General features: G+C 42.2%; 1 protein-coding gene across 1 annotated transcript in view; it reads left to right on the forward strand.

The window, feature by feature from the left end:
* The first annotated feature begins 1,538 nt into the window (after positions 1-1,538).
* FAF1 (Fas associated factor 1) overlaps positions 1,539-12,644 on the forward strand; it is a 347,080-nt gene continuing 335,974 nt past the window's right edge. The window contains exon 1 of the mRNA XM_007536689.3: positions 1,539-2,027. Within this exon, the coding sequence (XP_007536751.1) occupies positions 1,983-2,027 (45 nt within the window). The 5' untranslated portion in view covers positions 1,539-1,982. The remainder of the gene's footprint in view (positions 2,028-12,644) is intronic.

The raw sequence follows: 12,644 nt of genomic DNA on the forward strand, positions 1-12,644 counted from the left end.
CGCTGTTGGATAGGAAAGAGAAATCGAGAAAGGAGGGGAAAGAGAGGGGGAGAGAAAGACACCTGCAGACCTGCTTCACCGCCTGTGAAGGGACTCCTCTGCAGGTGGGGATCCGTGTCCTTGAGCAGGTCCTTGCGCTTCGCACCACATGCGCTTAACCTGCTGCGCTACCGCCCGATACCCCCCAGACTGAAATATTTTAATGATGGCCCTTTTGGTCATTTTCAGGACACCCCCAATTATCCGGGGGCCTTATTCCACATAAATATGATGGGCCTAGACTTCTAACACATATCTCTCTATACCATCACTAGTCACTTCCATCAGGAACATCATTTCATAAACCCTCATATTTGGGAACTATTCTCTGCCCTAATCCAACTTTTTAGTTCTATTCTCAACTCTGACACCATCTTCCCAGACAATACTTTTAGCCTGCCGGCACATTAGTTGTCCAACTCAGGCAAAAACTACCAGAATCATAGGCCCCTTGGAGTATACCTAAAATAGACTTAGCTTCTTCCCACACGAAGCCTTTTAGTTCCATCTTCTCTATTCTTACCTTTAGGTTCCAGATTATGAAACAATCTGTCCTGCTTTACATCTGATTTTCGAGTTGTAGACGCTGCCATCCTGACTTCCCTGGGCAGATGACCTCACCAGTGGTTCCCATGACGCCCCTCCCCAGAACCCTACTCCACTAGGAAAAGATTGAAACAGGCTGGGGGTATGGATGGACCTGCTAATGTCCATATTTCGTGGAGAAGCAATTACAGAAGCCAGACCTCCCACCTTCTGCACCCCAAGAACATCTTTGGTCCATACTCCTAGAAGGATAAAGAATAGGGAAGCTTCCAATAGAGGGGGATAGATACGGAATTCTGGTGGTGGAAATTGTATGGAACTGTACACCTCTCATTCTACAATCTTATTAATCATTATTAAATTACTAATATAAAAGAAAATATATGACTTATTTAGTTATAACAAAACAATTATCTTTTTTCTTGGCGGGCTATTCAGTCTTCCTTGTCTGTAAGAATCTGGTTACTTCTGTGTTAGTTTGCAGATGTCAGGGGCCTTGGGGTTGAGTGTAACAACGTGTAAGCTGGTTGTGACATTAAAATTGAACACGAGGGATTCTATATATACCACTGCGTTTTGATGTCACTTTGCTAGAGAAGCTGTACATTTATGAAATGCTGTAAAGTAGACGGGTTGTGAGTGTATTGAGCCCATCTGTGTGTAGTGTATGATTATGGAGCCGCGTAAAGCACAGGATCTGATCCCCGCGCCAGCGAAGGAAAGGCGGTGCGGCCTAGGCCTTCGCGTCCATTCAAACCGGAATAACCTGTTGCGGGGCTCCCGACTCCCGCATAGCAGCTTGGCTTCCCCGCCCGCGGCGCGTAGCTCCTCGCCCAGTAGCCGCGCGCTCGGCGCTTGACAGGAGGACAGTCACGTGGCAGCCGCAAAGCTACTGCTTTGCGACCTCGATGACAGGCAAAATGTGCGACAGTCTTGGCGCTGGCCAACCAGGGACGGAGGCGGCCGCCGGGGAGGAAGCGGAGGAGGCGGGGGCGGCCGTGGCGTCCGCCCGCCTGCTGCTTCTCTCGGTTTCCCCGCCCCCGTCGGTCTCGCCGCCTCTGTAGGGAGCCGGCTGCCACCGTGCTGTCGCAACCTACCCTCATCCTGGCCGGCGACAATAAGATCGGACTCGCATCCAGTTCAACCTCCCTGCCTCTGAGACTGCGGGCTCTGCGAGACACAGGCGGGCGGCCCGGGCGCCTGAAGGTTACCGAGTGCATGAACGCTTAGCGCCGTCCGCGCTGCCCCGCCCGCCGGCCCGCCGGCCGGTCCGCCCGCTCGCCCGCCAGCCCCTCGGCGCCCGGCGGCGGCGGCGGCGGCGGCGACGGCCGCAGGAGGCGCAGTCTCGCTCTCAGGTGCGCGCCTCGCTCCCGGAGCCGCGGAACTCGGCGGCCGCCATGGCGTCCAACATGGACCGGGAGATGATCCTGGCGGATTTTCAGGTGAGGAATCGGGCCCAGTTCCCCCTCCCACCTCCGGCCTCGTGGGTTCCAGCGCCACCGGGGTGGCGATTTCCTAGCGTTTGTCTGAGCTCTGCAGTGCTGTGTGATTTAGCGTGTGTGTTGTGTGGTGAGCCAGGGGAGGGAGATGCAGCTCAGGTTGCTCGCCGGCTGTGTGTGAAATGTGTTAGGTAGAGCTTGAATGGGATCTATAGGTGAGGGAGTGCTGTGATGTTTGTGTCATTTTGTGTGCGGACTGGATCCTGAATTCTCTGAGCAGTGTGGGGGAATTGGGATGTCCCGAGCGTGGAGGTGTTACGGATGGGGCGTCTCGGGTCAAGAGTTTCGGGTTGTTGAGTGAGGAGAATGCTGTGTGGGGTGTGGGTGTGGGTGTGGGCCGGGTACAGTTGTGGGTGTGGTGTATGAAAGGGAGAGAAAAAGGCTGTTGAGGTGGTGGTGAGGGTGAGGGTGAGGGTGAGGCGGGCATTGTGGTCGTTTTCAAGGAGGAAAACGCATTTGAGACTGATGCCTTATTGGAATTTATGGAGAGGGTAGGAAGAAAAAGGGAGGAGGCTGTCTTAGTAGTGAAATTCACAAGCTTAATAAATTACCAGTAGATATTTGAGGGTTCTCCTCCACTACGGAGATAGTATAATGGTTATGCAAAAAGTCTTTCTTGCTCAAGGATCCAAAGGTCCCCAAAGTTCAATCCCCAGCACCGCCATAGAGCCGAGCAGTGCTCTCCTATTAAAAAAACAAAACAAACAAAAAACCACAAACAACAACAAAACACATTTGAATCAGTTGGTTGGTGTCTTTTTTTCAGGAATAATTTAAAGGCCAAGTAAAGGTTATTTCTTTACTGAACCTAATTGTATTGACACTGACATATAGTATTTTAGGAAGGCCCCTTGGGAGTAGTATGCATCATGAAAGACTTAGTGCTATAACTAATACTCTTGTGCTCACTACTTTTGCCTTTTGATTACCAGAATATTGTAGAGTACCCATTCATTGGGGAAACTGACGATCCTTCCTAGCAGACTGAATCCACATGGATCCCAGTCACTTTCAAAGCCATTAACTGGCTACGGAAGAAGGGCAAACGCTAGAAGAAGAAGAAGTGAGGTATATGTAACCTCATTTTGGCATAACCTAAGTAGAAGCTTCTGTACTGTATAGGCAGAATTTCCTCTCTAAACATTACCATTATTGCACATGGTTTAATACTAGCCTAGTAGGCAGTATTTTTTCTTTTCTGAGACTATGTTGTGTTAAATTTTTAATTTCCTTCTTTTTTACAGCATAATATTCCATGGCTTTTTTGGAATCTGATATGTTAGGATTATGCATACATCTGCATTTGATTTGATTATAATTTCCAAGCTCAAAGTCACACAGAAAAAAGAGCGTTTCAAGTAAAAAAAAAAAAAAAAAAAGATTTTGTTGTCTTGTAGGGTTAGAATTGGCCTCTCCCGGCTAGGTGGTGCATCTGGTTGAGTGCATGTGTTACAGTGCACAAAGGCCAGGGTTCAAGCCACCGGTCTCCACCTGCAGGGGGAAGCTTCACAAGTGGAGAAGCAGGGCTGCAGGTGTCTCTCTGTCTGTCTGTCTGTCTGTCTGTCTGTCTCTCTGTTTATCTCCCACTTCCTCTCAAATTCTGGCTGTATCTATCCAATAAATAAAGATAATGAAAGAATTTTTTAAAAAGAATCAGCCTCACATTTTTCGTATCTGTGTACAAATATATGGATTTTCATCTGTTTATATGAATATACTTTTACCATATACTTTTTATTCTAGTTTATCTTTCTAATTTATTTTTTAAATATTTATTCCCTTTTTTTGCCCTTGTTTTTATTGTTAGTTACTGATGTCGTTGTTGGATAGAACAGAGAGATGGAGAGAGGAGGGGGAGACAGAAAGGAGGAGAGAAAGATAGACACCTGCAGACCTGTTTCACCACTTGTGAAGTGACTCCCCTGCAGATGGGGAGCTGAGGACTGGAACCGGGATCCTTACCCTGGTCAGTTCACTTTGCGCCATGTGCACTTAACCCGCTGTGCAACCGCCCAAATCCCTATAGTTTATCTTTTTTTTTTTTTTTAATGTGTAATGTGTGAAAAAGGACTGATTTTCTTTCGTTTTTTCTTTTTGATAATGAGGATCAAATCTAGGGCATAGATTTGTACTACTGACCTGTGACTCTTATCTCTAGGAATAGTTTTCTATTGTGTTATAAAGTTGTTATTCAGATAGGGGTAGCTTTAGGTAATAAAAGTGCAGTTTGCCACATTAAAGTCTATAAGGTAACCATAACTTGTTTTGATTTCACCAACCTTTTTATTTCCCTGAATTACTTGTAGCCACTTGCTTTCTTACTATTTATGATACTTATGCTTACTGTGAACTTTACTTTGTCCAACAACAGCTTTCACACTCTTTTTTTTTTTTAAATTTATTTTATTTTATTTATTCCCTTTTGTTGCCCTTGTTGTTTTATTGTTGTAGTTATTATTGTTGTTGTCATCGTTGTTGGATAGGACAGAGAGAAATGGAGAGAGGAGGGGAAGACAGAGAGGAGGAAAGACAGAGACCTGCAGACCTGCTTCACCGCCTGTGAAGCAACTCCCCTGCAGGTGGGGAGCCGGGGCTGGAACCAGGATCCTTATGCTGGTCCTTGTGCTTTGCGCCACCTGCACTTAACCCGCTGCGCTACAGCCCGACTCCCAGCTTTCACATTCTTGCAGAGGCAAAGCTAAGATTTTTCTGGCAAATGTGGTTTTTATTTTAATCACATTCATATGTTCTATTTTTTTTAGACAATTGTTTACAAAACAAAAAGGCTGATGGCATCTACATCAAACAATCATTTGCTAAGTAGTGAGAGTTAATTTCTTTTATTTTTTTAAGTAAAATTTCTTAATTTTATTTATTTATTGGATAAAGACAACCAGAACTTGAGAGGGAAGGGGGAAATAGTGAGGGAGAAAGATAGAGAGACACCTGCAGCACTGCTTCCCCACTTGCAAAGCTTTCCCCCTGCAGGTGGGGACCGGGGGCTCGGACCTTGTGCATTGTAACATATGCACTTAACCAGGTGTGCCACCACCGGGCCCCGAGAGTTAATTTCATATTGTCAAATGGATAAAAACACTAGTAGAATAAAAATTGTTTATGAGATTATACTAATGTTAAACACATCAGTCTCTTGAGTGCTTAGGAATGTTGTATTCCTTTGACACCAGATCAGTTGGTTCTTATGGACCTATTTCATTAAAAAAAAAAAAACATTTATTTATCAATGAGTAAGAGAAGGAGAACTAGAACATCACTGTGGCATTTGCAGTGCTGGGGCTTGAATCAGGATTTCATGTTTGAGAGTCAATGCTTAATTCACTGCACTACCTTTCTGGGCCATGGTTTGTAATCCTGACTTTAAAATTGATTTTTTTTTCTTCCTTTCTTTTTTATGTTATGTGAAATTTTATGGTATTAACTTTATTATTATTTTTAATATTTATTTTATTTATTCCCTTTTGTTGCCCTTGTTGTATTTATTATTGTTGTTGTGATTGATGTCATCAGTGTAGAGAGAAATGGAGAGAGGAGGGGAAGACAGAGAGGGGGAGAGAAAGATAAACAGACACCTGCAGACCTGCTTCACCACCTGTGAAGTGACTCCTCTGCAGGTGGGGAGCCAGAGCTCCAATCGGGATCCTTAATGCTGGTCCTTGCGCTTTGCTCCACCTGTGCTTAACCCGCTGCGCTACTGCCCGACTCCCTTCATGGTATTAACTTCTTAGTAATCTTTTTTAAAAAATTATTTTAATTTATTTTTTTTATCAGAGCACTACTCAGCTTTGGTTTATGGTGGTGTGGGGGGGTTGAAGCTGAGACCATGGAGCCTCAGGCATGACAGTCTCTTTGAATAATCATTATGCTATCTACCCACATCCTCATTCTTTATCATTATTTTTGTTGACACTGGACCTTCACCACTGCAGGCCAACATTTTCAGGTAGAAAAACAGGGCAAGGGAAATAGCATAGTGGTTTTGCGAAGAGACAGGCTTTGAAGTCCCAGGTTCAACCCCTGCACCACCATAAGCCAGAGCTGAGAAGTGCTCTGGTTAAAAAAAAAATGATAATAATAAAGTAAAATAAAAATAAAAAGAAAGAAAAACAGAGGTACAGAGAGAGGGAAAAACACCAGAGGACCAGTTTCCTTCAATGTGATGGGCCGGGCATGAACCTGGGTCTCACACTTGACAAAACAATGGTACTTTGCAAGTAATATTTGTTCAGTTCTTTGCTTTGGTTATGTATCCACAAGTGTAATAACTGGATCATATGGTGTTGTTTCTATTTTCAATTTGAGGAGTTGCCATATTGTCTTTTTTTTAAAGTTTTTTTTTTCTTTATTAATGAGAGAGATTGGAAAGGGGGGTTGGGGAGAGAGAGAATGAGAGCACACTACACACTAAAGCATCACTCTGGTACACATACAGCCAGGAATTGAATTTGGGACCTCATGCTTGACTATACAATGCTTTCCTGAACCATACCATATAACCTTCATGGTGGCTGTACTTTCAAACTTGAATGGAGAGAATGAGAGAATTGATGCTTAATCAGTTATTTATAAAGAAATTCAACCAGGAGAAAATGAGTTTCAGACTTTGTTAGACAAAAATCAGCTTTACATGTAAATAATCTTAGCATGTTACTGGTGAAAAAGTGAATAGAGTGATATACTTACAGTTTTAGCTGGTCAGAGCTAGGAGGGGGTATAAGGAAATTTCCTGGGTTTAAATAACAGACTGTAATTGAGTTACAAAAGCTTTTAATATATATATATATATTTTTAGCTTTTAATATTTTTTAGAGAATTTATTTATTTATTCCTGAGAGAGATGGGAGGAGAGAAAGAACCAGACATCACCCTGGTAAATGTGCTGCTGGGGATTGAACTCGGGACCTCATGGTTAAGAATCCAATGCTTTATCCATTGCGCAGCTGGACCACAGCTTTTAATTTTTTGAAAGATTTATTTATTTATTTAATTTTATTTTTTATTATTTAATTTTATTTTTATTTATTTATTCCCTTTTGTTGCCCTTGTTGTTTTTTATTGTTGTAGTTATTGTTGTCGTTGGATAGGACAGAGAGAAATGGAGAGAGGAGGGGAAGACAGAGAGGAGGAGAGAAAGATAGACACCTGCAGACCTGCTTCACCGCCTGTGAAGCAACTCCCCTGCAGGTGGGGAGCCGGGGTTCGAACTGGGATCCTTATGCCGGTCCTTGTGCTTTGCGCCACCTTCGCTTAACCCACTGCACTACAGCCCGACTCCCTAATTTTATTTTTTAACCAGAGCACTGTTCAGCTCTGGTTTATGGTGGTGTGGGGGTTTGAACCTGGGACTTCGGAGCCTCAGGCATGAGAGTCTGTTTGCATAACCATTATGCTATCTACCCTCCGCCCTAAAGATTTTATTTATTGAGTGATGAGAAAGATAGGAAGAGAGAGAGAAAGAACCAGATATCACTCTAGTACATGTGCTGCTGGGGGTTGAACTGAAGACCTCATACTTTAAAGTCCAATGCTTTATCCACTGTGCCATCTCCTAGACCATGAAAAGCTTTTATTTATTTTTTCTTTTCTAAATATATTTTTATAACAGGTATGTATTCAGGTGAAAGTTCCCAATCATATTATTCTTTTTTTAATGACAGAGTAATCCTCTCTTTTTTTTTTCTCTAATTTTCATTTATTATTGGATCGAGATAGAGAAATTGAGAGGGGAGTGGGAGATAGAAAGGGAGGGAGACAGAGACACCTGCAGCTCTGTTTCACTTGTGAAGCTTTCCCCCTGCAGGTGGAACCCAAACCTGGGTCCTTGCACGCTGTAGCGTGTGTGCTTAACCAGCTGCGCCACCGCCTGACCCCCCAAATTGTATTCTTTTTGTAACTGTAGAATTCTTTCTTTTTTTTTTTTTTTGCTTTCAGGGTTATCACTGGGGCTGGGGCCTACACTACGAATTCTTTGCTCCTGGCGGCCATTTTTTCCTTTTTTTTTTTTTTCTGTTATTGTTGTTACTGTTATTATTGGATAGGACAGAGAAATGAGAGAGAAGGGGGAGACAGAGAGGGAGAGAAAAACAGACACCTGCAGACCTGCTTCACCACTTGTGAAGATACCCCCCTGCAGGTGGGAAGCTAGGGGCTGGAACCAGGATCCTTGTACCTGTCCTAGCACTTTGTGCCAAGTGTGCTTAACCTGGTGTGCTACCATTCAGGACCCTGTAGAATCCTTTAAAAAAATTTTTTTTTTTTGTCTCCAGGGTTATTGCTGCGGCTCGGTGTCTGTGCTAATAATCCACTGCTGCTGGGGGCTATTTTTTCCCTTTTGTTGCCCTTGTTGTTATTGTTATTATTGCTGTTGTTGTTGGATAGGACAGAAATCTAGAGAGGAGGGGAAGACAGGAGGAGAGAAAGACACACCTGTAGACCTGCTTCACTGGGTGTAAAGCGACCACCCATCAGGTGGAGAGCCTGAGGCTCCAACTGAGAGATCCTTAGGCCGGTCCTTGAGCTTTGCTTCATGCGTGCTTAACCTGCTGTGCTACCGCCCCCCCCCCCCGTTTTTTTGTAATTCTTTTTAAAAAAATATTCCCTTTTGTTGCCCTTGTTGCTTTATAGTTGTAGTTATTATTGTTATTGATGTTGTTGTTGTTGGATAGGACAGAGAGAAATGGAGAGAGGAGGGGAAGATGGGAAGAGTAAGACACCTGCAGACCTGCTTCACCGCTTGTGAAACGACTCCCCTGTAGGTGGGGAGCTGGGGGCTCCAACCGGGATCTTTTACGCGGTTCTTGGGCTTTGGCCCATGTGTGCTTAACCCGCTGCGCTACTGCCCAACTCCCTCCATTTTTTTTTACTTTTTTTTTTTATAAATTCGTATTTTCTTTTTTTAATTTTTATTTATTTATTCCCTTTTGTTGTCCTTGTTGTTTTATTGTTGTAGTTATTATTGTTGTTGGATAGGACAGAGAGAAATGGAGAGAGGAGGGGAAGACAGAGAGGAGGAGAGAAAGATAGACACCTGCAGACCTGCTTCACCGCCTGTGAAGCGACTCCCCTGCAGGTGGGGACCCGGGGTTCGAACTGGGATCCTTATGCCTGTCCTTGTGCTTTGCGCCACCTGCGCTTAACCCGCTGCACTACAGCCCGACTCCCTGTTTTGTTTTTTTTCTAACCAGAGCAGTGCTCACCTCTGGTTTATGGTGGTGTTGGGGATTGAACCTGGGACTTGACGGAGCCTCAGGCTTGAAAGTCTGTTTGCATAACCGTTATACTGTCTACCTCTGCCCCAGTTTTTTTTTTTTTTTTTTTTTTAATATTTTTTACCAGAGCACTCACTGTTCAGCCCTGGTTTATGGTGGTGCTGGGAATTGAACCTGGGAGGTCAGAGCCTCAAGCATGAAAGTTTGCATAATCATTATGCTCTTTTCTAGGCCCTGTAGAATTTTTTTAAGTTGGGGTCTAGAGCAAATATCATTTTTGAGATTGTATTTAGTTTGCTTACAGATGAGAAAGTAGTTATCTATACAGAATCACAGTTAACTTAGTAGTATTAGTTACTTCTTATTCTGAGTGGATGAAGAACAACAAAAATGTGACTCTTTCTACCCCAACTTTTCACTTAATGGCATGCTTATTTGTTTTTCCTCTGAAATAAATTAAAAAATTTTAAATATTTATTTATTTATTGGATAGAGACAGCCAGAAATCGAGAGGGAAAGAGGTAATAGACAGGGAGACACCTGCAGCACTGCTTCACCACTTGCAAAGCTTTTTCCCTGCAGGTGAGGACCAGAGGCTTGAACTTGGGTCCTTGCCCATTGTAACGTGCGCTCATGAGGTGGGCCACTACCTAGCCTCCTGAAATAAATTTTTATGCCAAGTAATTTTTCTCTAGGAGCAAGGTGGGTAGTATAGTCATTTAAATTAATCTTATTGTTGTCTTTATATGTTTCTATTTATGTTTCTGTTATGCCAGTCAGAGATCATCGTTCTACTCAAATGGAGGAATAAAGGAATGTCTCTCACTAATATTGATCTTTTCTTTTCACTTTGTTTTAGAAACAAGGTCATATCTGCTTTGCTAAAAAAAAAAAAAAGTATTCCTTTAAACATTTATGTTTAAGAGAGAGGGATCAGAGCACTGCTTGGCTGCGTGTGTATCTTCTGAAGATTGAATTTGGCACCTTAGGGGCCTCAGGCATGACAAGGTAATAGCTGAGCTATCTCCCTTGCCCAAAAGCATTCTTTATGAACCTGGTGCCAGTGATTATAAATTGAGTTCTTTTAAGTCATCTCTCATTTAAATTTAGTTTTATTCTTTCTTTCTTTTTTTTTTAAAGATTTTATTTATTTATGAGAAAGATAGGAGGAGAGAAAAAGAACTAGACCTCTCTCTGGCACATGTGCTGCCGGGGATCGAACTCGGAACCTCATGCTTGAGAATCCAAAGCTTTATCACTGCGCCACCTCCCGGACCACAGTTTTGTTCTTATTTTCATGTATATTCCCTGGATGATAAAATTGTGCTTTTGTTTCTCACTCCTGTTCTTTCCAGCAAGTAATATATTTGTGGCATATATTGCCTTATACATTTTTCATATATTGGGCTGTTGCTATGGGACTTCATTTGTTTATTGACTCTTATTTACTTTTATTTTACTGTTTTTACTACCAGGGTTGTTGCTTGTAGGACCATTCCACTACTCCTGCCTGACATCCCACCTCATGTTTTTTTTGATAGAGATAAATTCAGAGGGAAAAGGGTGATAGGGAGAGAGAAAGATGCTTGCAATACTGCATTTACTTTTGAGGCTTCCTTTCTCAGGTTAGAACTCTGGGCTTAAATCAGTGTCTCTTTGAATCATGGATTTTTCCATGATTTTAGCAGTAATTCATTATAAGTAGTTTCTGCTCCATTTGTAGAACTCCCCCCCCCCCCATGACTCCCTGTTCTCTTTTTCCTCCTCCTTCTCTTCTGTGGTGGTGTTGGGGAGTGAACCTGGGACCTTGGGGAGTCTCAGGCATGAAAGTCTATATATATATATATATATATATATGGCAACCATATAAAATGTAGAAACCTTGTAATCACTTATCTGTTAATAATAAATAGCCATGTACTTTATAAACCCCAAATTATTATAATTTGTGCTTTAAATAATTATATATATTTAAAATTAATAATAAAACTTTTTTATTTGTCAGAAGAAAGAAGTCTTACTACTATCATTTCTTCCCTTTCTCTAATCATCTCTTAGAGGGATAAATCATGTTGTTTTAGTATTTGGATTGTCATTCTTTGGGGAATAAGGTGCTTTGGCATATAAAATAAAGTCTAGTAGTTCATGGCTAAGAACATGACCAAGACTAGATCATTTGGATTTAAATTATGCTCTGCCACTTACTAATTTTGTTATGGACCAATCATTACACACCTTTGTTTCTCAGTTTCCCTATGTGGGGAATGAATCGAATGCATGTGAAGTGTGTATGACTTATAAATGTTTGGTGAATTTTAGATGTTAATTTCATTTTTGACAGTTTTAAGATATATATTTGTTCTTGGCAGGGTAGCTCAGGTCGCTCTCTCTCCGTCTGTCTGTCTGTCTTGTAGAAATTAAGATCCAGAAGAAGAGTCATAAATTGACTTGAAATGAAGATTTTTTTTTTATCCAGGTACATAAAGCAGTACTAATTCCTTCCTTCCTTCCTTCCTTCCTTCCTTCCTTCCTTCCTTCCTTCCTTCCTTCCTTCCTTCCTTCCTTCCTTCCTATCTTCCTACCAGAGCACTGCTCAACTCTGGCTTATGGTGGTTGGGAGTGCAGGGGATTGAACCACTGGGAGTTTGGAGCCTCAGGCGTGAGTCTGCCTAACCATTATGCTAGCTACTCCTGCCCACAGTGCTAATTTTTCTATCTTAATTTGTTAGAAAACTTGACTTTTAAATTATAACAAGACCCATCATCCAGAAGTGTTTTCAAATGATAAAATTTATCAGTCCTCAAACAGCAGCAGATGTATTGAAGAAGGTAAGAAAGAGAGCTAGGAAAGGAGTGATATTCTGTTTGGTCTTCCATTCTAGTCCAGTGCCATGCTGATAAGCTCACAGGTAGTCTCTCCTACTTCATGAAGCCTTGGGATAAAGAGTTTTTAGATTTATTGAGCTTAGGTGGGTTGACACCAGTTTACCTGTTTACCAGACAATTTTTCAATCACTTTAAGTAAATATTTGGTTATCTGATACAATTATTTGTCATTTATTCTTTCTGAGTTTTAGTTATTTAGTCTAAAGTGGACATTTGGGGCCAAGGAGACAGCATAATGTTTATGCAAAAGTTGTACATGCTGCAGACTCCAAGGGCCTGGATTGAATCCCTGACACCACCGTAAGCCAAAATTGAGCAGTGTTCTGGGCTTTCTCTGTACCTCTCTCATTATATTACTCTCACTAAAATAAAATGAAAAATCAAAAAAGTGAACATTTGGGGGCCAGTACAGTTGGTAGAGTGCATACATTGCCATTCACAAGGATCC

The sequence above is a fragment of the Erinaceus europaeus genome, chromosome 13, assembly GCF_950295315.1.
Source record: "Erinaceus europaeus chromosome 13, mEriEur2.1, whole genome shotgun sequence".
NCBI classification, from domain to species: domain Eukaryota; kingdom Metazoa; phylum Chordata; class Mammalia; order Eulipotyphla; family Erinaceidae; genus Erinaceus; species Erinaceus europaeus.